At 41.6% G+C, this 27,990-nt stretch overlaps 1 protein-coding gene across 1 annotated transcript in view; it reads left to right on the top strand.

The window, feature by feature from the left end:
• The window catches only part of UTP20 (UTP20 small subunit processome component), a 63,685-nt gene that overhangs the window by 7,992 nt on the left and 27,703 nt on the right, over positions 1-27,990 (top strand). The window contains exons 10-28 of the mRNA XM_063396203.1: positions 47-181; positions 1,637-1,714; positions 2,377-2,555; positions 4,937-5,092; positions 5,624-5,712; positions 11,206-11,311; positions 12,491-12,641; positions 13,029-13,091; positions 13,410-13,568; positions 14,481-14,557; positions 15,416-15,495; positions 16,160-16,403; positions 16,967-17,185; positions 18,912-19,002; positions 20,709-20,794; positions 21,350-21,475; positions 21,999-22,165; positions 22,669-22,877; positions 25,636-25,779. Coding sequence (XP_063252273.1) covers positions 47-181; positions 1,637-1,714; positions 2,377-2,555; positions 4,937-5,092; positions 5,624-5,712; positions 11,206-11,311; positions 12,491-12,641; positions 13,029-13,091; positions 13,410-13,568; positions 14,481-14,557; positions 15,416-15,495; positions 16,160-16,403; positions 16,967-17,185; positions 18,912-19,002; positions 20,709-20,794; positions 21,350-21,475; positions 21,999-22,165; positions 22,669-22,877; positions 25,636-25,779 — 2,559 coding nt within the window. The remainder of the gene's footprint in view (positions 1-46; positions 182-1,636; positions 1,715-2,376; positions 2,556-4,936; positions 5,093-5,623; positions 5,713-11,205; positions 11,312-12,490; positions 12,642-13,028; positions 13,092-13,409; positions 13,569-14,480; positions 14,558-15,415; positions 15,496-16,159; positions 16,404-16,966; positions 17,186-18,911; positions 19,003-20,708; positions 20,795-21,349; positions 21,476-21,998; positions 22,166-22,668; positions 22,878-25,635; positions 25,780-27,990) is intronic.

Genomic DNA, 27,990 nt, shown 5'->3' with positions numbered 1-27,990 from the left:
GCATTATCTTCATGGACAAGTATGAATTCTCTCTTTTTCATTTCAGGTTTTAATAAAAATGTTACAAACACCATATCTCTCAACATCTTGCTGTAATATGCTGCTAAAGACCATTTCTGCATTCCTGCTGGCTGAAAATGTTTTGTTGCCAGATTCTTTGACCAAGGAAGCTATTCAGAAGGTAACAAGGATTGCTGCCTGTGCCAAAAATCCCAGACTTCGAATTCCCTAGAGCAGGGTGATTTCTGGACATTCTATTTCAGTCTAGGAAATACGCTATAAGGTTCCCTTTAGCCTTTTTGCACAGATAATGAAGAAGCTGCCCAATGCCTTAAATAAAGTCTGATGGTGTCTTGGGATTACCTGACCATCTTGCTGATACAGGTACAGGTATCAGCAAGATGGTCAGGTACAGGCTGTCAGTATAGCAATGCCACCATGGCAGACATCATTGCAATGAAATCCAGGCTCTGATTCAAGTACCTACAGCCTCTTTTGAGAAAGAAAGGAGAACAGTGAAGGAATATGTCCTGCCTATGGTGATAAAGCAGATAATTGAGTCAAACTTAGTGAAAAAGATACATTTTTCATTAAGTTTCCACGCATTTAATGAGTATGCCTTAACCTTGTGAACAAGGTTCACACAAGTGCAGTTTTGATTTAGAAAGTACATGGGTAAGCATATTTCAGTACTACCTTTGTTCCTGGTGTATTGACATGATTAGCTGCATACATTCTTATCAAATGTAGTGTTGCAAAGATTAACAGGAGATTATACTATGGAATCTGATTCTTTAGTTTTCTTGTTACAGTACATCATAATTTTGCAATTAACAATGTGGACCATAGTTTTAGTGTGTGTATGTGAAAAAATATTTGAGAGGCCATGTGATTTACAATGGGAAAGCAAGTCTTGCAATTGTTTAAAAAAGATCAAATTTCATCTGGTTTTCAGTGTTGACTTGTGCTGAAGTAAGATTAGTTCTGCCTGTGGCATGAGGCCAGTTTTGCTCAGGAGACTTCTTCAAATATTTGAGGTTATGTGTGTGGGCTTGTGTTAAACTGGAGGAGGCTTAAAGCTCTCCTTGTGTTCTGAAGGGTCTGGGAAAGAGATCTGGGTGTGTATTTTATCTTGGCATTGAGGAGTACTGATCCTGGGTATCTCAAAGGATTATTCCTGTTTTGAATCCTTCAAAAGCACAGAAGTTTGCTCTGCCCAAGAGGTAGTAAAGTTTCTGCAACCTGCTACACAGAAAAAATGCTGAGTTGAAATATGTTTTGGACCTAAGCTTTTTCCTAACAGTTAGTGTGTCTGTGCTGCAGTCCTAGAGCTTTCAAGTTATATTTTCCATAACACACTGAAGAGATAGCTCAATTGTCTTTGCACAGAGACAGTAGCATCCAGCAGTGTTTGTCAAATGGGTTGTGTTAGTAGGGTTTGTTAAAAAGGACTGTGCATTTCTGTACCTGAATTGTCACTTGGAAACAATGTTACTCTGTGCTGGAATTAGCAAGAGAGCCAGAGTATCTAAGAGTTCAAAGCATCCTTGATTTGTGTACCAGAAAAAATGTCCCTTGGGTAGTGAAGAGCTGACTATGAAATGTCTCTCTGCAATCTTTCACTTACATCTTGCAGGTATTTGCAAGTGGATTTGAATGGCATTTTCTTTTGGACTTCTCTGAAGCAATGTTCACAATGAAGCAATTTGAGAGGGTAGGTGGAAGTTATTGTGCATTATGTTTATTTTTGTTGCTAAAGGGAACAAATGGAGAATCCACAGTATATTTACTTGCCTTGTATGCTGAAGGATTGTTGTGTACTGACATGATGTTTATTTAAACTTCTGGCATGATCTGATAAGAAGGAAAGAGGTTACTTTTGCCTTTGTATTAAAGTTATGTAAGGGTTCTCAGGGTTGGAGAAGGTGGTGTAGGTATCTGTTCACAAAAAGAAGCTTGTCTGTGGGGACTTAAGAGGCTGAGTGTGTTATGGATGGGAGGAAGAGAAGGAGTTCTGGAGAAACTAAGTGGAAATTAAGAATAAGCCCTATAACTGGTTATCTGGGAGCAGTCAAATTAATTAAAGAGAGTGGGACGTGAAAGCCAAGTCAAGGATCTGGAATGTCCTGATAAAACTAGATTTGGTTCAAAATGACTTTTTGCATTAAAATACTGTCCCTGCTGGGATAGGAAAATGTCTGTGTGCTGGTGTCTAGGAGCACCAGAGCTGATAAGTCCGATGCTTTGGTGGCTTATTTGTGAGAATTTGGATTTCCCTGTGATTGATGTTGTGGGTCTTTTTTGTGGATTTGATGTTGATTAAACAGCAATCTTCTTTTCTTGCTAATCTTTTCTTTTTTTGTTTTGTCTCTTCAGCATTTTCTCCCATGCTTTCTAGAATACATTGAACATTGCTTCTCTGGCACAGATGCCATCACAAAGGATGAGGCCGTGGCAATTCTGGCTAAACTTATTTTGGTGAAAGCAGAGCCTCCTACCATTGGTTCAATGGCATTTGAAAAGTATCCTCTTGTTTTCACTGAAGTATCTGTCAGGTGAGACTTCTCAAGCTTAGTTAGTACTAGATGTGTTTGTGTGGCTCTAGGCCTGAGGGCAGTGCAGAGCACATAAAAGTTGCCTTCCAGTATTTGCAGGAGCTGCGTAAATGGCAGCATTGCTGGCAGATTTGCAAACCAAGTGATACAGTAGGCTATCACTTTCCTTTTTGAAATTACATGAGAAGAGATGTCGCTTTGTAAAGGTGGTCACTGATACAAACAGCATTGCATGTATGACAAGGATCTGTTACACCATCCTGCAAACTGCATCTCTTGGCAGTTAATCTTTGTAGTGAGTGCAGCAGTTCAGCTTGTCGTCATTACTAACCTCCTGCCTGTGCTCCAGCTTTTTTCCCTGTGTGCATATATCTTGTCCAGGAGCTTTCTTGGCAGCAGCACTAAAGTCTTGCCATAAAGCACAGCTGGATATCAAAGGACATGTAATTAATGCAGAAGCAGCACTGTGCTGGCACAGCTTGACTGCTTTTAGTTGCAAACCTAGCTTGATTGCAGTGAAGTAGTTGCTTTCCCCAGAGCCTCTTTGGAGGAATTAGGGCTAACCACTGAAGAATGACCATTGCTAATCTAATAATAGCAATTTTTCTAGTAGTTCTAACTCAGCCAATTCAAAACTTTTTGTTGCCATGAGTTTTTCCCGGTTTTGCTGAGCGCTCATATTAAAGGAGAAGTTTGTACCTTCTCACGCTCTTTTAATGTAAACATCAGCTATGTTCTATAAACATAGCCATTGTTTTTACATTCCCTGCCGGGACAAACAAGACTGTGTGACAGTCCCCTTCACCAATGTGATGTGGAGGTGGGAATTCCTTCCTCCAATCCACAGGCCTCATAGTAAAAGTATAAGAGTAGGTTTTTGTAAATAAACCGGGTCTTCTGGCCTGCTGCTGTTGTTGCACCCAGATCTGTGTCCCCAGCCTGTTTTTCCTGGTTAGGCCTCCACGGTGATAACTTTTGACTTTGTATTGCCTTTTATATAAGGTTTTATTTTTCCTTAAAGCAGTCTACTCCGTATGGCTTTTTCCTGTTTTTATTTAGTGGTAGTGGAAGCATTGAGGTTTTGGGAACAGAAGGTTCAGTAAAAACAAATTTGGTTTTCTGCCTTTGTTTTCTCTGTTTCTTGATCTCTCTATTTTTTCAGTGGTTTGGAGTACAAATCTGCAAGGACCTTGGTCCTCCTTGGAGGTTTTTTTGTGCTCTTGCAATGTCAGTGGTATAAATTATGGCCAGGAGACATCTCAAGAGTTGCATAGCCTGTCTCCTACCTAGTTTTTAAATACTCCAATTCTAGAGATTTCTGAACTGCCTCTGGAAGTCTGTGCCAGTACTTTGATATCTTTATACGTACACAGGTGGTTTTTTATTTATTTGGGCTTTTTGGCTTTTGGTTGGGGTTTTTGTGTGTTGTTGTTGGTTTTTATTGGGGGGGTTCGTTGTTTTGTTTGTTTGTTTGTTTTTGTTTTGTTTTTGTTTGTTGGTTTGGGTTTTTTTGTGGTTTTTTGTTGTTGATGTTGGGTTCTGTGGCGTTTTTTCCCCAGCCCTCAGTGTATAACTAAAACCTACTTTACGGCAGTTTAAATCCCTTGCTGCTTATCTGCTGGAAACATAAAGAGCAGAATATTTCTTACTCTTCGCATCAAGCTTTTACAAATTGTAGGCTTTCATCATCAGACATGTCTGTCGTCTTCTTTCTCTGGATCAACAATCCTAGTTCTTTGAAGTTTACCTCATAAATGTTCTTTCTTAAGCCTCTAATGATTCTTACTGTTGGCTTTTTGTGAGCTTCTTGAAGGATGAAGCCTATGCAGCCTTTTGACTGTGATCTTGCAAGCACTGGGTAGAATGGAAATACTGCTGTGCATGGAGTGTGAAGGACTCTTGTTGATATGTTCCAGTATGGTGTCAGCCCTTTCTGCCTGCAAGTAGGCTTGTTGATTTGGAGTCACCTTGTGATTCCACTTAACTCCCAAAACTTCTACCTCACTGATTGTTTTCTGTCATCCATCTGTGTCAATATTATCATGGTTTATTAACAGCCCTCATAGATATGACTCTCAGGTATTCCTAGAGTCTATATATCCCAGTTGTGAGGGTGTCCAACTGAGAACCAGTTTCTTTTCTTCTAGAAATATTATTTGAACTTGAAATAAAGTGCTGACATTTCTTGTGGGCCATGTTTGTGCCTTTCAGCATGACTAGATGATTTGTGCAGTAGAGGACATTGAGAAGAAAAAATTCCTTGTGTTGTGCAAGTCCTTTTTGCTAGTAGTAGACAACATAATTTTGAATATCATAGGAGCAAAAGGAACAATCTCTGATATGCAGTGGTGGATTACTAAAAAGTTTGGGGTTTTTTTTAGCTCTAATACAAGGCAACAAACAAGTAAAAGACAAGGAGAAAAGGCAGAAGTTCCAGTGCTGGATCATGTACTGTCTTTAATGCATTTACCAGAGAAGGAAGACATCACTGACCTTTCACAGTCTTGGGTTGCCTTGGTTGTACTGCCACATATTAGGTAAGGGATATTCTAAGGTACTATTGTCATGTATTTCAGTAATATTATCTGCTTTCTTACTGCCTATTAGCTCTCTTTCTGTAAGAAATCGCTTTACTAAGGAAAAGACAATAGTTGCTAGTGCTAGGCTCAGGAAACGGGGGTTAGAAGACAAAAACAAGTGCAGCAGGGAAATACCATGAGTCAACAGTAAAGACTGGAATAGAATATCAGCTTCTTGATTGCCTACTCACTAAATTTAGTGCTTTAGTATATAGAGATGTTCTTGACACATTTCAGTTTCTGTCTTGCAACAGAAACTATCCTCTCTCAACACTATTTTTTCAGTAATTATTGAAGGTCTAGTTAGAAAGAAGATGCAGTGAATGCTACAACTTAAACTGTGAAGTCAAAATAGCAAAAATGTTTTGGTTCTGGTTTCAAACTTGGAATAAGCTACCTGTAATTTAATAGAGATAAATGTGATAGAAAGCTTTTATATGTAGGTGTCAGTGTAACAGAAATAAAAGTCTTCCCATTTATTTTGAACAGACCAATGAACAAAGACTACATTCTGCCTCATATGACAAGTTTTATAGACTCACTCTTCACAGCCATTGAAAAGGGAAGCCTATGCAAAGGTCAGTTACTTCCAGTTTATTTGTTTTTTGTTGATATTAAAAAAATAAAATCATTTTTTTTCTGGTTGCATAAAATATGAATAGTGGTAGCATTGTATCCAAAATTACTTACTAGCTTGACTCAAACTAGAAGAGCGAAACTTGGGTGGAAACAACCTCAAAGAAACAATTATGCATTTGTTTTTCATAATAATGATGGAGTGACAGATGTCCTACATAATGGAAGACAGAGGTAGTTGGGAAGGAAAAGAAGAAAGTGAGAAAAAAAGAGGAAGGAAATCTATCTAAATCAAATCCAGGCTGAAGCTATCGAGTGAAGGAGAGACTATTGACTCATAAGCTCATTCAAACCTATAGTGCAAAGTTTAGGACATTACCATCTGTGAGTTAATAGCTACACATCAGTAACAGCTATAATCTCAATCTAGCACACTCCAATTAAATGTCATTATCTCAAACTCTTTGAGCTCTGTGTTGGGTGCCAAAAAAATGGTTGTGGTTTAACCCCAGCTGGCAACTAAGCCCCACAGAGCTGCTCTCCTGCTCATACTTGCCCAGTGGTGTGGGGCAGAGAATCAGAAGAGTGAAAGTGGGAAAGTTTGTGGACTGAGGTGAAGGCAGGTTAATAGATAAAGCAAAAGCCACACACCGAAGTGAAGCAAAACAAGGAATTCATTTACCACTTCCCGTGAGTGGGGAGGAAACCACCAGGAAAGCAGGGCTCTGCCATGCATAATGGTGACTGGGGAAGACAAACACCATCACTCTGAACATTCCCCACTTTAACTGGTGAACATGACCACATGGTCTGAAATATCCCTTTGGTCAGTTTGGGTTCATTGTCCTGGATGTGTTCCCTCCCAACTCCTTGTGCACCCACAGCCCACTCACTAGTGGGCTGGTGTGAAAAGCAGAAAAGGCCTTGATGCTTTGTGGGCACTGTACACTGATAACAAAAACATCACTGTGTTGTCAACACTATTTTCAGCACAAATTCAAGCCAGAGCCTCATACCAGCTATTATGCAGAAACTCAGCTCTATCTCAGCCTGTTATTCAGTACAATTTATGTCATGCTCAGGTACCACACTACCCAATACAACCTCATGATCTACTCCTTCCCCTCCCATCCTTTGATATGTCATTCCCTTAGTCTGTGGACCACACCTGTAAAATGTTCACAGAATATCTGTTGCTGGCCATGCGGCACAAACCGGACCAGCCAGGGTGGCAATTGAAATAGGGATGGCAATGATCGAGTGAGCCTGGAAAATAACTTTAATAATAGTTTGAGCCAACAAAAGAACATAAGCCAAACACAGTATGGGGCAACCTCAAAAGACCCCACAATGGGGCAAGCATAACAATATATAAACTCTATCCTAGATAGCAAACCAATGAACAATTACATTACCTTATTTGTAAAATGTTAACCATTCATATACAAGAACTCAGTACATAACCTTGGTGCAACTTCATTATGGTGCAACATAAAAATACCCATAGTCCCATTCTTCTCGCCATAACCTAAAAAGGTGTTTCCCTTCCTAGCATCTTGTTTCCCATGGCCTCAGATTGATGCCGACTTCACTGTCAACTAGGGCCAACTCACTGTCAGTCCCCGCCAGTCCAACCTCCGCAAATATTCACCGAGTTTCATTTAGTCCATGAGTCTGAGCTCCAACTGTTACAATGGTCACTCAAGACAGGAGAATTGGTGTCTTGTCATATTAGAGTCTGGTCATGTTAATTCAGTGCTGGACTTGCACTGCTTCTTGTAAAGCTTGTCCTCCACTGGTTTGGGTGGTTCCTGCTATAGTAATTCCTAAAACATGCAACTGAAATGGGTTACAATTTAAAGTTATATCTTTTACACCCTTGTCTCCACCCCAGTTCCTTTGGGTCAGGCCCCACGGTTTAACATTGTAATGAATTTAACATTGCTCTTTCTCCTGCTTGGGTTTGGACTTACGTACAGTCTTGTTAGGGGAGTACTTGCTCCAAGTGGAGTCTTACCTATGAGTGCCAGTTTCTCCTGGGGTATACCTGCTGGAGTGTAGACCTACATCACCACAGGTGCTTTGGGGTGCTCCTGTTCCAGGGCAGCCTTACCCATGGGCCACAGTGCCTTCAGAGATGTACCTGCTCCAAATGTGGCCACACCCTGAGGTGCTCCAGCATGTCCTCATGCATAACAGGTGATGCTTCACAGTGTAGCTGCTGCAGCATGGACTTGCCCACAGGCACAGATGCTTCAAGTGTACTTTCTCCATCATGGACTTACCCTTGGGTCACAATTCCTTCAGTCCTGCTGGAGCATAGACATAACTAAAGCCACAGTTGCTTTGAGATGTACCTGCTTTGTCATGGACTTAACCACAGCCACAGATGCTTTGGAGTGATCTGCTCCTGTGACAAGGACAAGTCCACAGGTCACAATCCAGTTGACTCAAGTTCACTCCGGAGTTCCAGCCTGGCTGGTACAGTAGGACAAAAAGAGCAGCACTGTCCTTGCCACCTGCCCACCTGGGTGCATTGCCATGGCTGTTATCAAAATGTTCCCAGGTACAGCAGAGAGGGGTGATAAGCAGTACTGCACGACAGCTGTGAAAGCAAATAGCAGTCATTAATGATCAGTGACTGCTAATACACAGTAAGACAAGCAAGCCCTATGGCAGGGACAGAAACTTCCCAACTATTAGCTTAACAGCAATAACAGCTATCAATCCGGGTTCAATCCAGCACGTTGCAATCAAATCCATCATTATCTCTAACCTTGCAATCCATATGTTGGGTGTCATGGACTGTTGTATCTTAACCTCAGCCAGCAACTAAGCCCCTCACAGCTGCTTGCTTACTCAGCAGGGATGAGGGGAGAGCATCAGAACGGTAAAAGGGAGAAAACTCATGGGTTGAGATAGTTTAACAGGTAAAGCAAAAGCTATGCATGCAAGTGAAGCAAAAGAAGGAATTAATTCACCACTTCCCAAGGGCAGGCACATGTTCAGCTATCCCCACGAAAGCAGGGCTCCATCACTCGTAACAGTTACTTGGGAAGACAAATGCCATGCCTTCTTTTCCCTCCTGTTTTAAATGCTCAGCATGGTGCCATATAATAGGAGATATCTCTTTGGTCAATGGAGTCAGCTGTCCCAGCTGTGTTCCACTGGTTTTGGCTGGGGTAGAGTTGGTTTCATCACGGTGGATGGTAGGGGGCTGTGTTCTGGATTTGTGCTGAATACAGGGTTGATAATACAGAGATATTTTTGTTACTGCTGAGGCCACTGCTGCTGCCGAGGCCTTTTCTGCTTTTCGTGCTGCCACACTGTCAGGGAGGCTAAGGGTATGTGGCAGGCTGGGAGGAGGCACAGTCAGTAACCTTCTGTTACCAACACTTTCCAGCACAAATCCAAAACAGAGCTCCATACTACTATGAAGAAAATTCTCTCTATCCCAGCCAAAATCAGCACACCATCTCTGACCCAAATGACACTACCAATTCTAAATGCTGCATCTTTTCTCCAGGAATAGATGGTTGCTGATTGTCTTCCCTCTCTGGCCAGAAAAAAAAAAATTAACTGAGCCTGCATAGAGCAGGACAGTTGTTTCTCAGAGAGCTAGAAAATATTTGGCCTTGTGACAAACTATAAACAAGTTTTAGAATGCCCCAGGCTGAGTGTTTATTGTTCCTTTGTTTGTAAGAGCTGTCTGTAATTTTTCATTTTCCATACTTTTGTTAATACTGCTAAACATATCCACCAATCAGCTTTGTTTTTGCTTCTTTAAAGAAGCTTTGTCAAGCATGGCCCTTTTTGATTTAGGTCTTCCTTTTATCATATTTGCGGGTTTTTCATGCTGTCATGATTGTTTTATTGGTAATGTACTTAGCCTAAGAAAGGAATATCTAAAATTTCTTTTCTTGGGTCTCATCTTTACTGGTAGTAGTATCAGCACTGCTCAGGATCTGTGTGCATGCCAGAGGCACATTGCTACTTCTTCCTTTGTTGGTAAGGGAAAAGAAAATAAAGGCATCCTCAGTCCTATACTCATGCCTCCTATTGTCCCATATTACAATTGCTTGCTTGGTTTTCTTCACCCTTCTCCCAAACTAGGGTTCCTGGATGCTTTTTTTCATCCCCTGGCATTCTTTCTACCTCTGTGATTCCTGCAATTCCTCCACCTTCTACTAGGACTCCAGTGTCCTCTCACTGCCTGTGCAAGGCTCCCAGCCCTGTGCTCCATTTGATTTTCCTGGCCCAGCCCTGAGGCTAAGTGCAAGTTCCAGAACTGGATGTTTTTGGTGTTCTGGTTGCTGTGGAGTGCAAGGAAACGGGCTTGAAAACTGAGTCAGAGCAACAGCAAGTTATTGCTGGCAGCTTTTCAGGGCCAGTATGGAGGTGCTTCACTTAGTGATCACACATGTGTGTCTGTACTGGTGTAGAGGTGGAAGCTGCTATCTTTGTCCAGCATTGGCACACTGCTACCAAAGGGCATGCAGATTGCAGTTTGGGAACTGTCCTTACACTATAGATGCAGAAAGTTTCCTCCTGGCATCACTGGATGTTTCTTCTCTCTTTGAGGAGCTCGTTATGGAGGTTAATGATTAGTAGGATCTGGCACATACCTGGGGAATTAAGCAACTTAGAATAGAGGAATGTTTTCAGAGGAATAAATAGGATATGAATGCTCACTTCCCTTTCTTTTCCTTTGGCAGCATGTAGGACAGTTATATCTTTTAAAAACTTCCTCTAATTTGCCTGGTTTAGGAACAGTATTTCTTCAGCCTGGGAAGAGACAAAGGAGGGGATTTTTTTTTATTATTTTTAAGCAACGTTTTAAGCTAACTTAGGAGTGTGAGGGAAAAGGAATTGCCCTTTCTTACCTGGCAGGGCATTGGCTATCATGTACTTCTGGGAAACCCTCCATCCCTAAAGGAGTCTGAGAGGTTTAGGAAGGAGACAAAATTCAGCAAACCCACTTGCCGTTTACTAATACATACTCAGCCTTTGGGTGCATGGGATAGCTTTGAAGATCTTATGCAGCAGTGCATTGCCAAAGTTCCAGAGTTTATAGGCACCTATGTGTTGGTAGCATCAGTATGTATTTTTGCCTTGTTTTTTCTACATTCATATCAATTTGGCAGCATTTCTTCCTTTTTAGCAGAGTGCTGTCTGCAACTCCTGCCACAGTGCTTAGCTCCAGATCCCTGATTTCTGCACATGTGGATGTGATGGAAACATGCAAACTGGGAGCTGTCACAGCTTTCAGTGCTGGCTTGCTGGAGGAGGCACTTACTTTCATAGCCAGGGAAGCACTTCTTTTATATGATACAATTATGTGTTAAGGTTAGAAAATACACATGCCAGTTCAGGGATCCATATGCTACCTTATTTCTTTGACTCCAGCGTTTTCAGGATGGGCAAGCACCAAACAAGCACAAGTCACTGAGAACTGAGTGAATTTACAAGATGTTCTTGTTCTTTCTTTGCTCCAGGAAACCTATTTGTGGCCTGCCAAGCTGTAAGTACTCTACTTAGTTTGGTAGAGTCTACTGAAGTACTGCATTTGTTACCTGTGGAGCGTGTCAAGAGCTTGGTGACGTAAGTAAACTCTGCCTGTTTTGTGGTACTTCATGGTTTTCCTTGGTAGGGCAAAAATTTGACTTTGCCTTTATGTAGGAGCTGGTTAAATTCTTTTTTGTGTGCTGCCCATTCTGTTATGCTGGTACATTGCTTCAGTAATGTGGTTATGTAATGGAGCAAAGTTGTAGGCACTTCTTTTTGAAGAACCAGGTAGATGTAGTTCATGTTCAATGACATTTTTTTGCAAACTGATGTTTTCTTAGCTGCAGGCTGGTGTGTCAAATTGGTTCTAGTTTTACATTGCTACAGTGGTTCTGGTTTTACTTTGGAATGCTACACTTAGCAATTCTGTGTTATGTTATCATGATAAGAGAGACACGAACAGCACTTTCTGAGCTGCATTAAAAGCCTGAGTTTGCTTCTGGTGTTGGGATTCCACTATGTCCTTACATGTCCATGTTTGTTCTTGCTCCACAACGGAAGGAGATTTTGTATACTCCATTTGATTTATTTTGACTCTATTTAACTTATAATTAGCAAAAAAAAGTGTCTGGTTGGAAGGATTTAGGAAGACCATTAATCTCTCTCTAGCATCTCTAAGTCTTTAGTGGCTTGAGCTTCAAAACATGCTGTTCATTTAGGAAGTTGTGGTGTTCATGTCTGAGGCACAGCGGAGATAAAACAACTTGCCCAGATCAGGCAGGAGTTACTGGCAGCAAGCTTTAGCCTAGTACTTTCGTGCCAGCTCTGGGCAGGAGATGTGAAACCTGCGTGGAGCAAGGGATGTAAGGTAGCAGAAGGAAGTTTCTCTGTGAGCAGACAGGATTCCTGGGGTCTCACGTAAAGCCTAGATTATTTCTCTTCTATTGATCACTGACTGAGCACCTGGGCAGGAGCAGAAGCCCCCATGTGAGGTATGCAGGTTTATTTTCTGCAGCTTTGTGTCCAGCATGCAAGTCTCAGTTTGACAAGCCTGATTAACACAAAGGAGGAATCTCATGCCCCTTGGGCTGTCATGGGTTTTGCAGCTGCAAGTCATTGTGCTGGTGAAATCTGACTTTGCTGGCCTGCTGGTGCAAGCAGAGTCTGAAATCGAGGAATTTTCCCTTCATGCAGTTTATCACTAGTGCCTTATTTTTAAATACCAGTATTGTTGCAGTGCTTTCTGTATGCTAATAAAATCATCCATTGTTTTAGCACATTCCCTTCAGACCCCTCTGCGTTGCTGTTGGCTGATCTCTATTACACAAGGCTGGCATTATGTGGCTGCCAGGAACCCCTTTCCCAAAGCAACCTAATGGACTTGTTTGAGAAGCTGCATCCTAATATTTCCACTGGTGTTTCCAAGGTAATCTGCTGTTTTGAGCACATGCAAAGTAATTTGTATTTTAAGAATAAAACATAAGTAAATTTAGTTAAATTATAAAGTCTGAAAGGAGAAGCATGAGACTGTGTAAAGCTGTTACTTCCATAGTATCTGCTTAGACCTGGGTCAATGGGGCATGAGTTAACAGAGGTAACTGTTAGCCTTGTCAGCCTTGCCTCTTCCCTAGAGTTAAATCAGGGCAGGAATGTAATGCGTTCACTTTAAAGCCTTCTAGACTACAGGACTTCATCTGTTTCTCAGTTCCAAGATGAACCTTGTGAAATCAGCATGCTCTACCAGACATTAACCTCTCTGTAGGTGTGTATGTGTCAGTTTATATTGCCTGACATATGCTTCTGCTTGGAATAGGTCCGGCTATTGACTGTTCGAATTCTAAACCATTTTGATAATCCACCTTCTGCACAGGTTGAGGTAAGACTAAAAGGTTTCATTTAACATTTCAAAGCTATCTGTGTTTCTTGTTTTGTGTGAAAGGTTGTTCACTTTGCAGAAACAAAATGTATCTGGTAGAGATGGTCTCCTCTGCTTTTGTGCGTTCACATTCCAGTTTTATTTCTTTGTCCCCACATCCTGGTGTTTTCAGATGTGTGCCTAAATGGTAGAAACCAGAGCAAATCTTTTGACTTTGTCCTTTTGTCCAGAATGGCTGTGAGTCTGTATAGTCTTTTTGAAGTACTTTTCAACGAGATAAAGATAGTCTAACAGAATTCATGTCACTTGTTTGTTCAGGGTGATGGCACAGAGGAATTCCAGCCAGTATTTGCCATATTGCTCCAAGCAGAACTTGTGCCAGCAACAGTGAATGATTACAGAGAGAAACTTCTCCATTTGAGGAAACTAAGATGCGACATAGTGCAGCCTGCAATACCAAGTGGATCTTTGCAGGAGGTAAGGATTTATTGTCAAAAAGCAGTTGTCACATTCCTTCATTCCAAGAGAATGTTCTTATTCCATCACATGGATTGTAGAGTTTTTAATGAGAGTGCATCAAAATATCAATTAACTCCCAGATTAGGTTTTAGGAAACTTACTTGTTAGTACGGATCATAGCTCCTGTTGTCCTGAGGAGTACTGTGTTTAGTTGAACAAGTGATATCTAGGTAAATGGCCCACAGTCAGGTTAATCTGGGTTTGATGTCATGGAAAGGAAGGCAAATGATTCTAGGCAGAAGCGAGTTTTGAGCAAATTTAAACTCATGACCTTGCTATGTCCTCAATGTGGTTGAACATTGGTAGGATTCCCACAGGTCACTGGTGACCTCACTTCTGGATCTTGCTTCAGCAGGAAAATCTTTTATGCCTGTGACTGTTGAATCTCCTCTGCTGCTGGGCTAAAGGAGGCCTCACATCCATGAGGAAGGATTTTAGGTCACTCCTCCATGCAGCTCAGCAAGGACCCAGTCTAGAGGACATGCTGTTAGGCCTAGTGTAGTGAATACTCCTCTGGGCAAACTTCCATCTTTCTGAGGTCCCTCATTTTGCTGTGGCAGCACTGAAGTTGGAGAGAGAGACAGTCAAGATCATCTGTCCTGAACTGGTTTTTTCATACTCATGTTATTTTGGTGTAGTTATGAGGTCTCAATGTAGCTTACAGTTACAGTTACAGGTTCTAGATTATCACATGAAGCTATGAGACAAGGAATGATTATGTGTGTGACTTCCTTCATTGTAGCACTCCTGAGAACTTCTTTGAAAGTTTCTGCTTTAGAAGTTTCCACTTTGAGGGGATGAAAGGTTAGAGGAGCTTGGTTGATCTTTACTGTTTTTTGCATCTCAACAAGGTGTTGTATGTCATTCTAGGTGCCTCTTCGGTATTTACTGGGAATGCTTTATATTAACTTCAGCCCTCTCTGGGATCCTGTAATTGAACTTATAACGTGAGTATATGCAGTTGGGTGTTGCAATCTGTAGTTGTCTCACGGGACATTCCTTTTATTCTTCTGTGAACAGAAGCTGAGGGAAAAAGTGTCCAATTTAGAGAGATTTGTGCATGAGAACCTTCATGTGAGATCTTCTGAAATTAATTTGATCTCTCAAATCTCAACCTGTGTAGACTCTTCAACTTACTTCCTGATTTTTCTTACTTTAAAGGGAACTTGCAACAATAACAGTCAAATACCATCAGTTTTTAGTCAGAGGTAGCAGGTTCTGATTTATGTTTCACAAATGTTTAAAGGAACAAGAAATCTCTCTCAGTTTCCTCATCTACCAACTTTTCTGTCCTTACTGGAAAACCTCTAAATCCTACTAAAGAGTAGGGAAGTCTGACCATGGTGAAAAAATTAATGGCTGGTTCCAGCATGACTTTATCCCTTTTTTTTCTCCTCGCTCTGTTGTACAATTAAAAAAGATGGGATTTTCCTCTTTAAACCAGTGAATTAATTTTAAAAAAATTAAACCAACTCTTCAAAAGATACGTCCATTGTAATTCTTCCTTTGACTCTATATGACTTGCTGTACAGAAGTCAGTAGAAAGCTTGAGAACATTTTTACTCAATTTGAGTTCATTTGAAGTCATGGGATACAACCAGATTCTTTTAATAACAGTTGACATTTGGTGATCCATGAGAAAAGGCAAGGAAGTGCTACAGCTGCATTGTGCGGATGTCTTATCTCCCAATGGCCACATTAAAGCAGTGATCAAAGCCTTCAATTGTAGTAGTTGTTAACTAGCTGAGTGACGCTTGCCTCTTCTTATCTTCCTTCTAATTTCATGCTGTATTCTTCATTGTTAGTTCTTATGCAAAGGAAATGGAGAATAAACAGTTCTGGAAGGTCCTGTATGAACATTTGGAGAGGGCTGCTACCTATGCTGGTAAGTCACCTTTCCTAAGCGTGGTTATCATAGTAACCCAGCCAGTAGTGAATTATGTGGCTGTTTTTCATGTGCCCCAAATTCATGTGATGGGGGAATTCAGAACCAGTACCATGTCATGTCCAGGGCAGGAGTGGAGAAGCTTGGGAGGAAGCTGTGTCTCCTGTCCTAAACACCAAGCAGTAGATGGAAAAGGCCCCCTTTGTTTCAGGAGGGAGTTGCAGGTTGTGGGAAACCATGCAGCAGTTTCATCTTTGCCTAAGGCTGGCACTGCTCAGACTGGTCAGGAACAGTGACAAAACCTGTGTAATGATGCAGACCATCTTTCTGCTCTGTAGAATTTCTGCAGACACTTCTTGTGTGTGCTCTTGAGGTTTACCCTTGGGCGTATGCATTCTAGTATTTCAATACAGAGTCAGAAGTATGCAGCCATTTGTGAACTTCCCTGTTATTCAAGGGAACTGAGCCCAATTAAAAAGTGCCAGCATTGCAAGGCATTTTAGAATGCTTCCTAAGCAATGTGTGTCTTACAGGTCAGTGTTAAATATAGTTGCGTCTAAACAGGTACACGTCACCAAATGTATTACTTCTGTAATGGGGGATGGATTCCTTGCTACTGGTGATTATGAAGTAACCTTAAAAGATTTTCTTATCTCCTCTGTAGAAATGGAGCTACAAAATGAAATAGATGAACAGGAGGAGAGCTTTGCTGAAACAGAAAGTGAGAAGATGCCAGAAGGAGGGGTGGGGACTGTCTTTCTGGAGCAGCTGAGGAGTAGAACAGATTGCAGTGAACGGCTGGATCACACTAATTACCGTTTTCTGCTGTGGAAAGCACTGGATAAGTTTCCAGACAGAGTGGAGCCTCGATCAAGGGAACTTTCTCCACTTCTTTTGAGATTCATTCGGTAAGTAAGATTTATTTTTCAGTTGAGTGGACACATGGCTTTCAATGTGTTGCTGAGCTTTAAGATTGGCTATCCCATTACAGACTTTATTTCTTGAATGCTTGGCTGATGACATGTCTGTTTCCAGTTTAGATACCTTTTAATTGGAATGTGGATTCTGTTAGAAATGAAGCAGGCTGAAATGAAACTTCCAGTAGATCTCTGCTGCTCAGTCTGTCATTCATTGACTTGCCATTGTCACAGTCTCACTACTCAGTTATCGAGCGATTTCAGTGGAAATAAAGTTTCTCTTTAATGAAAACATGCTTTAATTTGAAATCAGAGGATATCAAAGTGTTTTCCCCCGGGATGGGGAAAATACTGATTTTGTTAGAGACTGATTCAAATTTCTGCCCCTGGAGGGAAAGCAGTGGTGTGCTTGCATATGTGTGCACATATCAGACAGTATGATGGACAGTAAGACATTATAATAAGAATGGTGAGGTTTTTAGTTGTTGTTGTTGCCCTGAAACCTTGAAAAATGTTATGATTCTTAATTCCTTCCTCCTTTTTTATAAACACAGAAATGAGTACTATCCAGCAGATTCCTTAGTGGCTCCATCTCAGGATCTCAGAAGGAAAATTAGTGGTACCATAGCAGCAAAACAAATGCCTGCTGAAGAAGTGAATGATGTTGCTATGGAGGGGGAGGAGGAGGAGGAGGAGGAAGAAGCAGAAAAGGAAGAAGGAGAACCAGTTAGTGTAGGAGTACCGAAAAAGAAATCAAGAAGAGCTGCTGCTAAGTAAGTATTTTTAGTTTCCCCTTTCACTAGTGCTTTCGTGGAAAGGCAGATTCAGCAGCTCACATTGAGATACAAGCTGTGTTTTTGTATATATTATTTTTTCTTCTTTTGCTTGTGCTTCATCATTTCTTAGTGGATTACAAATCAGAAATTCTGCCTGTACAGTACTAAAAATCCAAATACATTCCTCAGGTTTTATCATTATCTTGTAGCAGCAGGTATGCTGACCAGTCTGTGGTGTGTTTTACTTTAAGCAAAAAATCTGTAGTATTTTGAAGCTATTCTGAAGTTTTCAGAGACTCTTGTGCCTATATTCCCTGCTTCTCTGTGTATATCTGTTAGTCATTGAAAATTGTGGGCATTGCCAAACACTTCGAAAAATTAGGCTATTCGTTTAGGTATTCTAATACTGGGATCTTGCCTTTTCCTGCCCATTATAAATCTTGTCTTCTTAGGGACAAATGTTTTCATTTGGTAGGCTGAATATGCATGTCATTTTTGCAGTGCTGAGTACATGGAGAAAGTTGCTTTTTGTATGAATTCGCCCCAGTGATGACCTCCGTCAAATATCCCTTACAACTACAGCCCAAAGATTTATATTCTGACACTTCTTTTGCAAAAGATGGCCCTTGTAATGACAGAGAACTTCAAAATGTCACCTTATATGTTGGAACAAGCCAAGTATTTCATATGTGACCTAAAGTGTAATTTCATTCCAGGTGTCCTGTGGGTGTTTCATTTTTTTCCCAGATTCTGGCTTGTATCTGCAAGTTATCAACAATTAAAGCACAGTGACAGTCCAAGATATTTTGTTATTTTCCCAGCCTCCATCTCAAAACATCCACGTACTGAAGTGGAAACGTTAGCTTCCCATAGCTGTAACAAAGGCATAAAAGATTTACCAGGGGTGTGTTAATGAGTTGTGGAGTGACCTCTCTTCCCGGGTCAGGTCTGTGCCAGGGAGGATCCCCTGGCAGCGCTGCACCCTGTGTCCCAGGAAGCCTGGCTGAAACAGGGAGGGTGCACACCTGCCCCAGGCTCCCTGTGGGTTCCTGGAACACATCCTACTCATCTCTTGTCTGTGCCCAGCCACAGAGGAGGGTGGGCCAGCTCAAGTGTCTGGAGAGTTCAGTGTAAATTAGCAGGGGGAGCAGCTGAATCAGGACAGCATCTATCAGTGCCACAGCACACATGGTAGAGAAGATGTCACACCTTCCTTATCTTTGTCTTCTCTGTCCCTTTCCATGAAGAGGAGGTGGGGCAGATGTGAGGTGACCCTGCCAGTGCTAGAGGAACTGACTCCCATCTGTCCTTGCAGCCCAGTGTTAAGTCCAGTACAGGCTGGCTGAAAGCAGCCCATCACATTGGTAGGATCAACATGGGTACCAGTTATGGACAAGTGAATAAACAAGGAGATAAGTACAGAATTTTGGTGTTTTAGGCTGGGCTGGCGGAGAGAAGTAAGCTGCATCCTGATGGTACCCCTTTCTCATGAAAAAACTGAGCTCACCCAGTGCTGCTGAAGTAAAGGCATTCTGTGTGCAGTGAAATGACAGCTGGAAGGAGCTGCTTAGGGAACAGAACACCTCTTGCTATGTCTGAAATAGTGCTGAAGACTTGGGATCCTCTTGTGTTGTTTTTCGTTTTCTTTCTTATTAATGAATTTTAATTAAAGCTACCTGTTTGTCTCCTGGATATTTTAAAAAATAATTGTGTTGTTTTGCAGGCAACTAATAGCCCACTTAGAAGTTTTCTCAAAATTCTCAAATCCTCGTGCATTGTATCTGGAGCAGAAGCTGAATGCCTTGTATACCCAGGTGACGCTATTTGCTTACTTCTAGGATTGCTACTCATAAATTAACTCTTTCTTATTTGAGTGCAGTGTCTAATACTGAGGAAACCTGTCATTTTCTGAACTCAGCTGTGATAGCTGAAAAAGGAGCTGTCCTCGAGAGGACTTCCTAACAGGCGTCACTTAAAATGAGCCTCTTAGGCGAAGACCTGCTAAAGATACCTGGCTTAGTTTACTTGGAATGGCAGTCACAAACTTGCAAACAGCAGACAAGTAGTAGTCTTTGGCAAGGTGGAAGAGTGGCTGCAGAGGATATCTGTTTTACTTACACTTCCTGTAGGATCTGGAAGAAGATTTAGAATCCAAAGCCTGGGGAAGATCTAAGGAGATTTGTGTTTGTCCTATAATGTTTTGTGTTCTAAGAGTATGGCCAGTATGTACAAGAGATCATCAAGCATCATAAAAGGAATTTCTTCTTGCAGAATATTCAGTTTGTTTGATTCTTTTCTTAGGGATTTCCCTGAAAGAACTGTTGAAAGTATGACTTCAAAGAGGGATTCTAAGTCTTTATTTTACAGTCCTTAAAACAGTTTTATTTTTTAATTTTACAGGGTTGTGTTGGTTCCCAGTTTGTGGATTTGTTCAGGCCATTGGGGTTTGCTCTCTTTGTTCCCAATTTGTGTTTTCTGAGGCTGTACGTCTTGAAAGCTCCATTCCTTAGTCCCTTGACTAATTTGAGAATCTCTAGTAGACATCCGCTCTGTTTGTCCATCTCAAAGTACTGCTTAGAAAAACAGTTGATCCATGTGTTTGTTTGCCTATGTTCTTAGCAAAATATAGGACAGTTGTGTAAAGGTCAAATTAGTCTGGGAAGCCCGGCACAAGAAGAAAGATTACTTCATCACTTACTGTTTGCATTTCTGTGTCTTAGTATATGCATTGTCACAGTTGGTGTGTCCATCTGGCATAGGGACGTTATGGCAAAGCAGTCTTTGATGACACATGCCTGTACTGTTTGGTATGAGACTGAAGAACTGATAAAGAATGCTGCCTGGGGAAATGATCTGTATTTCTCAACTTCTTTTCCCTGCCCTAATGAATCTCAGAATCACAGAAAATGCTGAGTTGGAAGGGACCCATCAGGATCATTGAGTCCAGTTCCTGGCCTTGCACAGGACACCCCAAGAATCAAACTGTATGCCTGAGTGCATTGTGCAAACACTTCTTTAACTCCAGTAGTCTTGGTGCTGTGACCACTACTTGTTGTTTAGTGCCTAGGTTAGGAAGAGCCATCTTCAAGAGAGAGCAAAGTTTAGAGAGACTTTGCATACCAAGTCTTCCGAGTAGTTTGTGTGTGTCACAAGAAAGAAGTACAGGTACTTTGGGTACTCTGCTTTTTAATCCAGTCTTCTTAGATACACAGCTGATAACTGGTTTTGATGATAAATGCAAACTCATAGTGGTCCAAAAGACAGCTATGAAAAAAGAAATATTTTAACTGTCCTACATAGATAGGAAGAAAAAGTATATATGAACTATCAGCAACTATTTTATGAGTGGTAGTTGTGCATGTACGTCTTGACTTTATACTAGCAACACATACATTCTGCTTCTGTTTGAATAAATTAGTCCAAAACCTGCTTGAGCTTGTAGCCTTTGGGTTTGACTATTTTCAGTAAGCACTTTTGCCTCCTAGATAGGGACTCATTTTCTTTCTTTTGTTATGTGCAGTTACTCTCTCATCAAGACCAGAATGTACAGAGAATAGCTCTTGACTGTATAATGACGTACAAGCATCCTCATCTACTGCCATACAGGTAAAAGATTTTATATTTTAGCATTAGTGAATGAGCCTGCTGTCATATCAGAAGCCCGCCTTGGGGTCAGTTTTATTTGGAGTCCTGTATTTGTTGAAGACATATATGTAAAGTTTAATTTTAACCAACTCTATGTATCATATCTAAGAGAGGAAATCAGATGTTGAGGTTGATCAGTGTCTCTTTTTTGTTTAGAGAAAAACAGCAGCACTTCATTCTGTCCCAGAATAGTGTCAGTAGTGTTAGTTCCATGATTTTCAAAGATGTCTTTTATACTGATGATTTATGACCACCCAAAGAAAGTGATAGTATAAAACTAGTTTGTGGTTAAATAATTTCTTTTGAATATGTTCAGGACTTACTTGTCTACATAATTAGCTTGAACTTGCTGGCTTTTAAAACATTTTTTTTATAAAAGAGTGAGAAAATAGTACTTTAATATTTTGTATACAGCAAGGGATAGCTAGGTAGGTAATTAGATATAGATGCATCTGTGTGTCTATCTGTCTGTTTTTATAACCCTACCTGCCCTCAAATAATGTTTATTACTCTCAGGGAGAACTTGCAAAGGCTACTGGAGGACAAGAGCTTTAAAGAAGAGATAGTCCATTTCAGTATTTCTGAGGAGACCACAGTAGTGAAAACAGAGCACCGACCAGATCTCATCCCTGTTCTTATGAGGTGTGTTCTGAATTGTGAGTTCAAAAGCTTCATGGCCAAGTACCATGAACAGAGAGGTGTAATGCTGCTTCTCATTTTGAGCAGTTGAGCTAAACCCATGGTTAATGGTATAGTTTGATGAGTTAGTTTGTGATATTCTGTATGGTTTCCTTATTAACACTTTTGTGTAATGTGTTATGGAAACTGTTTTCTTTTAAAAACATTTTGATAATACTGCTTCTATTAAAGGATTACAGACCTGTAAGGACGTTTCAGTTTACTTAGTATTGGCAGCTCTTTGCAGTGATGCGAACTGTCCTGAAAGGTAACCAGTTTTACGCCTGAAGTTTCCAGCAGAGCTTCCATGGCAGTAGCAGAAGCTGGTCTTTCACTAAGATGTTTTTGGACAATATGTGTTCAGTGGAGCCCTGAAGGGAGAACTTTCACTAGGAATATTTTTAAACTGAGTTGCTCCTGCAGAATAAGAGGCTGGAAAACAGGTGGCTTGCTGAAAGCTAATGCAACCTCTTTTTGGTTCTTGAAGAATTCTCTATGGCAGAATGAGAAACAAAACAGGGAGCAAAACACAGGGCAAGTCTTCAGCAAGCACTCGCATGTCAATTGTTCTGCGATTTCTGGCTGGCTCACTGCCAGAAGAGATACGGATGTTCTTGGATCTACTCTTTGAAGCTGTGAAGCAGTTCAGTAACGGTAGGTAGGCTGTAGAAACAGAGGTATGGTATTTCCTGACCTGTAGAGATGTGGGAGGGTAAATATGCTTAGTACTGTTATGTGCTTCAGTTTGCCTCTTAACCATGCCTTGGAAGGATGACAGTAAACCCTTGGTAAGGCCTAGTTTCCCCTGAATTTCTCCTTGCAAAGCACGATTGCTCTGTTTTACATGTCTAAGGTCAGAAAAACTGAACAACTTGCCACAGCTGCAGCAGGCCAGGAGTGGGTAGTGGCTGGCATCATAGGCTAGCCTGAGTATCATGGCAGTAAAGAGAGCTTGTAAGGTGCTCTGATTCTGTAGCAGTGGGAGACAGCTGAGTGTCAGAGAGATAGAGACGCAGAGCTCTTCTTATTTAAAAACTGACTATAAGGATCTGTAATTTAGGGTCAAATTCCACTGTTTTTCACTGAAAAGTTATTCTTGGTAGTGAGTGTCTTCATGATGCCTCCCTAGATAATTTGCTATCCTTTGTCTGTCACAGGGCCTTGCCAGACTGCAGTCCTTCAAAGTATGTCAGAGCTGGATTTAGCTAAAGTCCTGCCTCTTGGGCGTCAGCATAGCCTCTTCAATGGCCTTGAAGTTGTGTTGAAAAACATGGGACATCTGATCCAGCATTACCTGCCTGAAATTCTACAGATTCTGCTCTGCATGACTGCTGTGGTATCCTGCATCCTCCAGCAAAGAGAGAAGGTACAGCATATGCCAACAATATACAAACATGTAAATTAAGTTTCTTTCTCTGCTCCTCCTTTGTGCTTACACATATAAGCAGAGCTTTACTGATTCAGGTAAAGATAAGTTGAATGCCATTGTGGAGTGAAGCTTAGCAGTTAGAAGTCTCTCAAAATAGAGGCCAGTGATGCTTGTCTGAAGGTGGCTCAAGCAGTGCAGGCAGAGTTAATGTATTTAGAAAACTCATTTGAGCTGTGTTTTTGTTTGAGTTACTGAAGAGATAGTTGGAGGTGATCTCTGTGCATTGTTCCTACCTGTTTTGTGGCGAGATAGGCATGAGAGAGAGGTAAATGTTCTGTTGTAAACATGTAGCAAGATTTTATAGTTAGATGTTGAAATTTGCCTTAATGATGGAGCTTCTTGGCTGCAAGGATAAAACATTTGAGCAGGGGAGGGAGAGGTTTAAAGTTCCTTGCCTGAAGACATTAGACCAAACCTCATCCATGAGGTGTTTTGTTGCAGTGCTAGACCTCAGGGGAGCTCAGCACTGTGGGTGATCACAGTGATTGTCTACCTGGGTGTCTCCTGTCATGGGACACAGGAGGGACATGGCTACCAGCCATGCTTCCTGCACACTTAGAAGCACCTTCAGCTCTGTATCAGGAGTAGCCATACTAATCCAGTGTTACCATTTGGGTCTTAGCCACATATCTGCAGAGCACTGCAAATGTTTTTTCCCTTGCTGAGCAATGGCTGTACATGCAGAAGGGATCAGGTGAGGAAAACATCCTGTTAAAGATTGGTTGCACCTAAAAGTGGGGCATGTTGGCTTATTGCTGCCCTGTACACGGTGGGGGCAGCACAGACATCCCTGAGCTGTAGTCCAGCAACATGGGGTCTGTTGCCAGCTGCTCAGAAACTGTAACACTGAGCCAGGCTTTTCTGTCTTCCTAGTGCAGAACCTGCTCATGTATTAGGTGGGAAGCAGGCAAATGGCACAGTCGTCATCATCATCTCTGTGGTATTGAAAGGAATTATGAGATGATGGACTGAGCAAGTGGGAATGAATGTTTTGTCACCATGAGCATGTTCTTGCCAAGACCCACCTATGAGCATTTGAGGTTAGAACTTTGAAAAAAATCCATCAAAACAAAGTAAGTCCTTGCAACATGTAGTATCCAAGGTTTCATAGTTGCCTGTGGGCAGCACAGAACCTTGTAACTGTCTTAATTTATGAAGAAGATGAGCAAATTTGAGGACAACAACATCCCGCAGTCTGACTTCAGCAGTGCATTTCATATGCATACATGTCTTCAATGAGGACAGGAGAGGGGAGTTCTAAAAGCTGCTTCATTAACTGCAAGGAGAGCCACATTTTGCCAGTTGCTACAGTAATCCTGTCATGGTTGTGTAATGTCAGGAGTGACAGTCTGTTGTTTGTCTGAACTTAATTTAGCACTTCATTAGCCCAGGGACTGTTAAAAGCTCAAGGGAGAGTGTGAGAAATCTGTTTATCTTGACTAATAATTAGAAGACATTCTTGGAGTTTGAGAGTAATTTATTGCAGAGTGATACTGCCTGGAAAGTTAAACATAAACTTTGAAGACTTTAATACAAGTTATTAATTTACCATTTCCTACTGATTGTGTTCACTATTGAGTTTTTTTGTCCTCTCAAAGGCTTGATCTCAGAGAACTCTTATGGTGATTGAACAGTGGGAAACACAAAATTACTTTACTTGGAGGTCACCATTAGCAATAGTATCCTGGTTTGTGCTTTCTGTGGGCTTTCAAACAGTTCATTTGCCACCTGGAAGCTAATTGCACTCCATTAGTACACATTCAGCATAGCTTGGGAGATCCTGTTACAAGAGCTTGGTTGGTTCCTTTTCCACCATCTCCTCTTCATCTTTTTTACCTGTGATTTTGAATTCTTTGTGGTGGATCATGATATGAACTGGAGACCCAAAAGAGCTCCAGTATCAGACAGTGGCTTTTATTCTGATGTGACACTGTTTTTTCTGAGACTGAAGTTCATTACCTCTGTACTGTGGAGCTACTTCATGTGCTTGTGCTGTGAGCTGCATTGCACAGTATGGAAATAATTTAGGTTACTCAGGTCGAGGCTCCTCTCAGGGAGTAGAGTCAGAATGCAGCAGTGCATGAATTTCCTTATTGAAATGTTTTTCCCAAGCAAAGCTATGGAACATAGCCACTAAATGGGTACAGGAAGCACCTTCCTGTAACCAAATTCTATAGCCCCACCCTACTCTGCTGGAAGACATAATTCACATTCTTCCCTTCTCTGTTCCTCCCTCCTCTTCATCTTCATCTGTTGATTTTTTTTTCCCAGATGATCTCAGTGTGCAACTTCACTTGGGAGAGCTGATTTGGTCCTTTCAAGTGTAAAACAGAATTAGTTAAGTGTCAAAGTTGGAAATCTAATTAATTGTGGTGTAGCTTTCTGCATTGTGTCCAAAAGGGGCAGATGCTGCTGAGTTAAACCTATCAGCATGGATATTTTATGAGCTGAAGGAGTCCTGTGTAACTGACTCAATGCAGGAACAGGCAGGCCCCTTGTAGAAAACTTTAGGTCAATTCTGAGGTGTTGATTGCTACCTTGAGCAAGTTACAAGAGAAAACCGAAGTTTCTGCAAAGGATGTAACTGGATGCGGTCAGTCAATTGCTGGATTTAATTTCAGAGCAAGCAGTCAGTAGTTGTTCTGCTAAGGTCTTACTGGGGTGGATTTTTTGTTGTGAGTTTTTTTTTTTACAGGTCCAACCTAGGTTGATTAATCCACTGAAGAATTTGAGACGTCTTGGTCTCAAGCTTGTGGCAGAGTTTTTTTCTGATTATGAGACCTACAGCTTTAGTGTGGAAGAGATAGATGCAGTTTTCCATGCTGTGGTGTGGCCTCAGGTAAGTATTTCTTGTTTTTTCAAATAACTTGTTTGAAACATTTACGGTGCAGAAAGCTTCAGCTGTACTGGAGTCCATCATGTCAGCTATGTCCATTGGTAGTTTGGATGTGGCCTTGGACAGATTCTGGCATCCCAGTCTGTATGTGCAAGGCCAGTTTCTTGGCTCATATCTGATTAGTACTGGAATAATCAAGTCACAGAATAAAGTACAAGTTAATTCATCTGAATAAAATGCATGCCCTTTCTTTGTTTTTTAACCACAGAAGCAGACTTCTTCCTTAGATGCTTCAGGGAAGCTAAATAATATGAGTCATGTCTAAGTGTACTTTACTACTTTTCTGTATGACACTTTTTGGGTAGGGGACTGCAGAAACAAATGCTGCTGCAGGAAAGGAAGGACCGAGCAGGGTCTGTCAGTGGGCTATGTGGGTCTCGTGCCTGCTTGCTAAGAGTTCCATGTGAACACAGTGACAAAGCATAGGCTTGTGGCTTTTATCAGAGAAATTCAGATCACCTCTGAGCTTGGAAAATGCACTGCTGTGAGATGGAGAGAGAACACAGAATTTAAAATTAAATTGTGCTGTCTTTGTTAGTGCAGTGGCTCTGGAGTTGTCAGGGAGTGCCTGTACCAGCTGCTGGGTTGTCTCGGCTCTAAAAGCAGTTGTGTCCATGAGAAGGTTAACTGAGTAAGAGGGGCTGACTTCAAGACTGCTCTTCCACAACAGCTTTTGAGGTATCCAAATGTCCAACTTCTGAGCAGAAAAAAAGCCTGTTAAAGAGCGCTGGTACAGTCTGTGAAAACACAGAGCTTCTCTAGATGCTGTGTTTGTTTACTCCTACACTGTTTCTCTGCTCTACCAGTAAGAATAGTGTAGTATAAGTAGTATGGTTATGTGGACAAACATTAGTTAAAATAGTACCAGGCAGTGCATATAGCTCTGTATTGCTGGGCTGAGCAACAGGGAAGTACATGTTCCTGGTTTGTCCATGGAATCTTCTTACAGCCAGGGTGCTACATGGTAAAAGCAGTGAATATTTATTGTCATTCCAGAGCAGTTCAGGCTTTAAGTCAGCAAAGCACTTCAGACTTTCAGGGAGCACGGTGTTTGCAAATTCAGAGTAGCTCTGAACAAGATGTACTATTGCTACTAAATAGTTAGAATGCCTCTCGTCCTTACATATGTCAGGAAGATAGACGGTTTTGAAGCCTGGATAATAGTTCGATCCAGAAGCTCCCTCTGGAGTCTTTTCTGGTGAACTTCATGAAGGTTTGGTTTTGGCAAAAGAATAGTTTTGACTTGTGTGCTTTCCATTTTTGAAGCTATAGAACAAGTGCAAGTGCAAAAACTTGTGGAGAGGGCAAATTGTTTTAAGCCTGTCAAACCTGCAGTTGGAGTTTGCTGTTGTTCACAGCCCAGGATTTTGCTGCAGAGACTTGTTAGCCTGCACAGCAGCATTCCTGCAGGATTGGATTAATGATTTACTCTCCATTGTATATCATTCAGGAAACGTCTGTTTTATGCAGGGCAATAATATTACCAGCCTTTGGGACAGGAGAAGAAGATTCCTAAGATTCCTATGATGGTCAGACCTGCCTTCTTTTCTGTTATGCTCAGGTCTTGGGCAAACTGAGCTAGTCCAAACCCCACATGCACCATTCTGCCTGCTGCCCCTGAATGCACTGCAGCCTGCTCCGCCTGTGTGTTCACTAGTGGTGCCCTGCCAACCACCCGTCCAGCAGTGGTCGTGGTGGAAACCCACCTGTGTGACTTGGGTGGAGCCTGTTGGGTTATGGAGTGGCAGAGAGGAGGGTGCACTGCATCACCTTAGCCACTCTCCAGTCATGGAGGAGCAGCAGCTCTTCTGTGTGGCCCAGGCTGGGCACCTCTGAGGTGGGGTTGTTTTGGACACAGAGCCCTGTTAGGAGGTCCCATTCATGGGATGCAGTACAATGTTCCAGCCTCTCCAGTGAGGCCATGAAGATACGTGAAGATACAGGTGCTGTAGTCAGGGTGTAGGAAGTGTGAGAGGAGTGAGTTTTGGGTCCTGTGCTTGAGATTTCATAGGTGTGTCTTAGAGAGGTTGCTAAGTCTGTGTGGCAAGTGGGAGGCGCCATGGGAATCTAATTTCAAGGGGAGGGCAAAAATGGTAGCTGGAATACTGTATAACCAGGAGTGAGATGATCTAAGGAGTCATTTGACAAATATTG

This window comes from Prinia subflava, chromosome 4 (assembly GCF_021018805.1).
Source record: "Prinia subflava isolate CZ2003 ecotype Zambia chromosome 4, Cam_Psub_1.2, whole genome shotgun sequence".
Lineage (NCBI taxonomy): Eukaryota > Metazoa > Chordata > Aves > Passeriformes > Cisticolidae > Prinia > Prinia subflava.
This window is presented reverse-complemented; position numbering and strand designations above follow the sequence as displayed.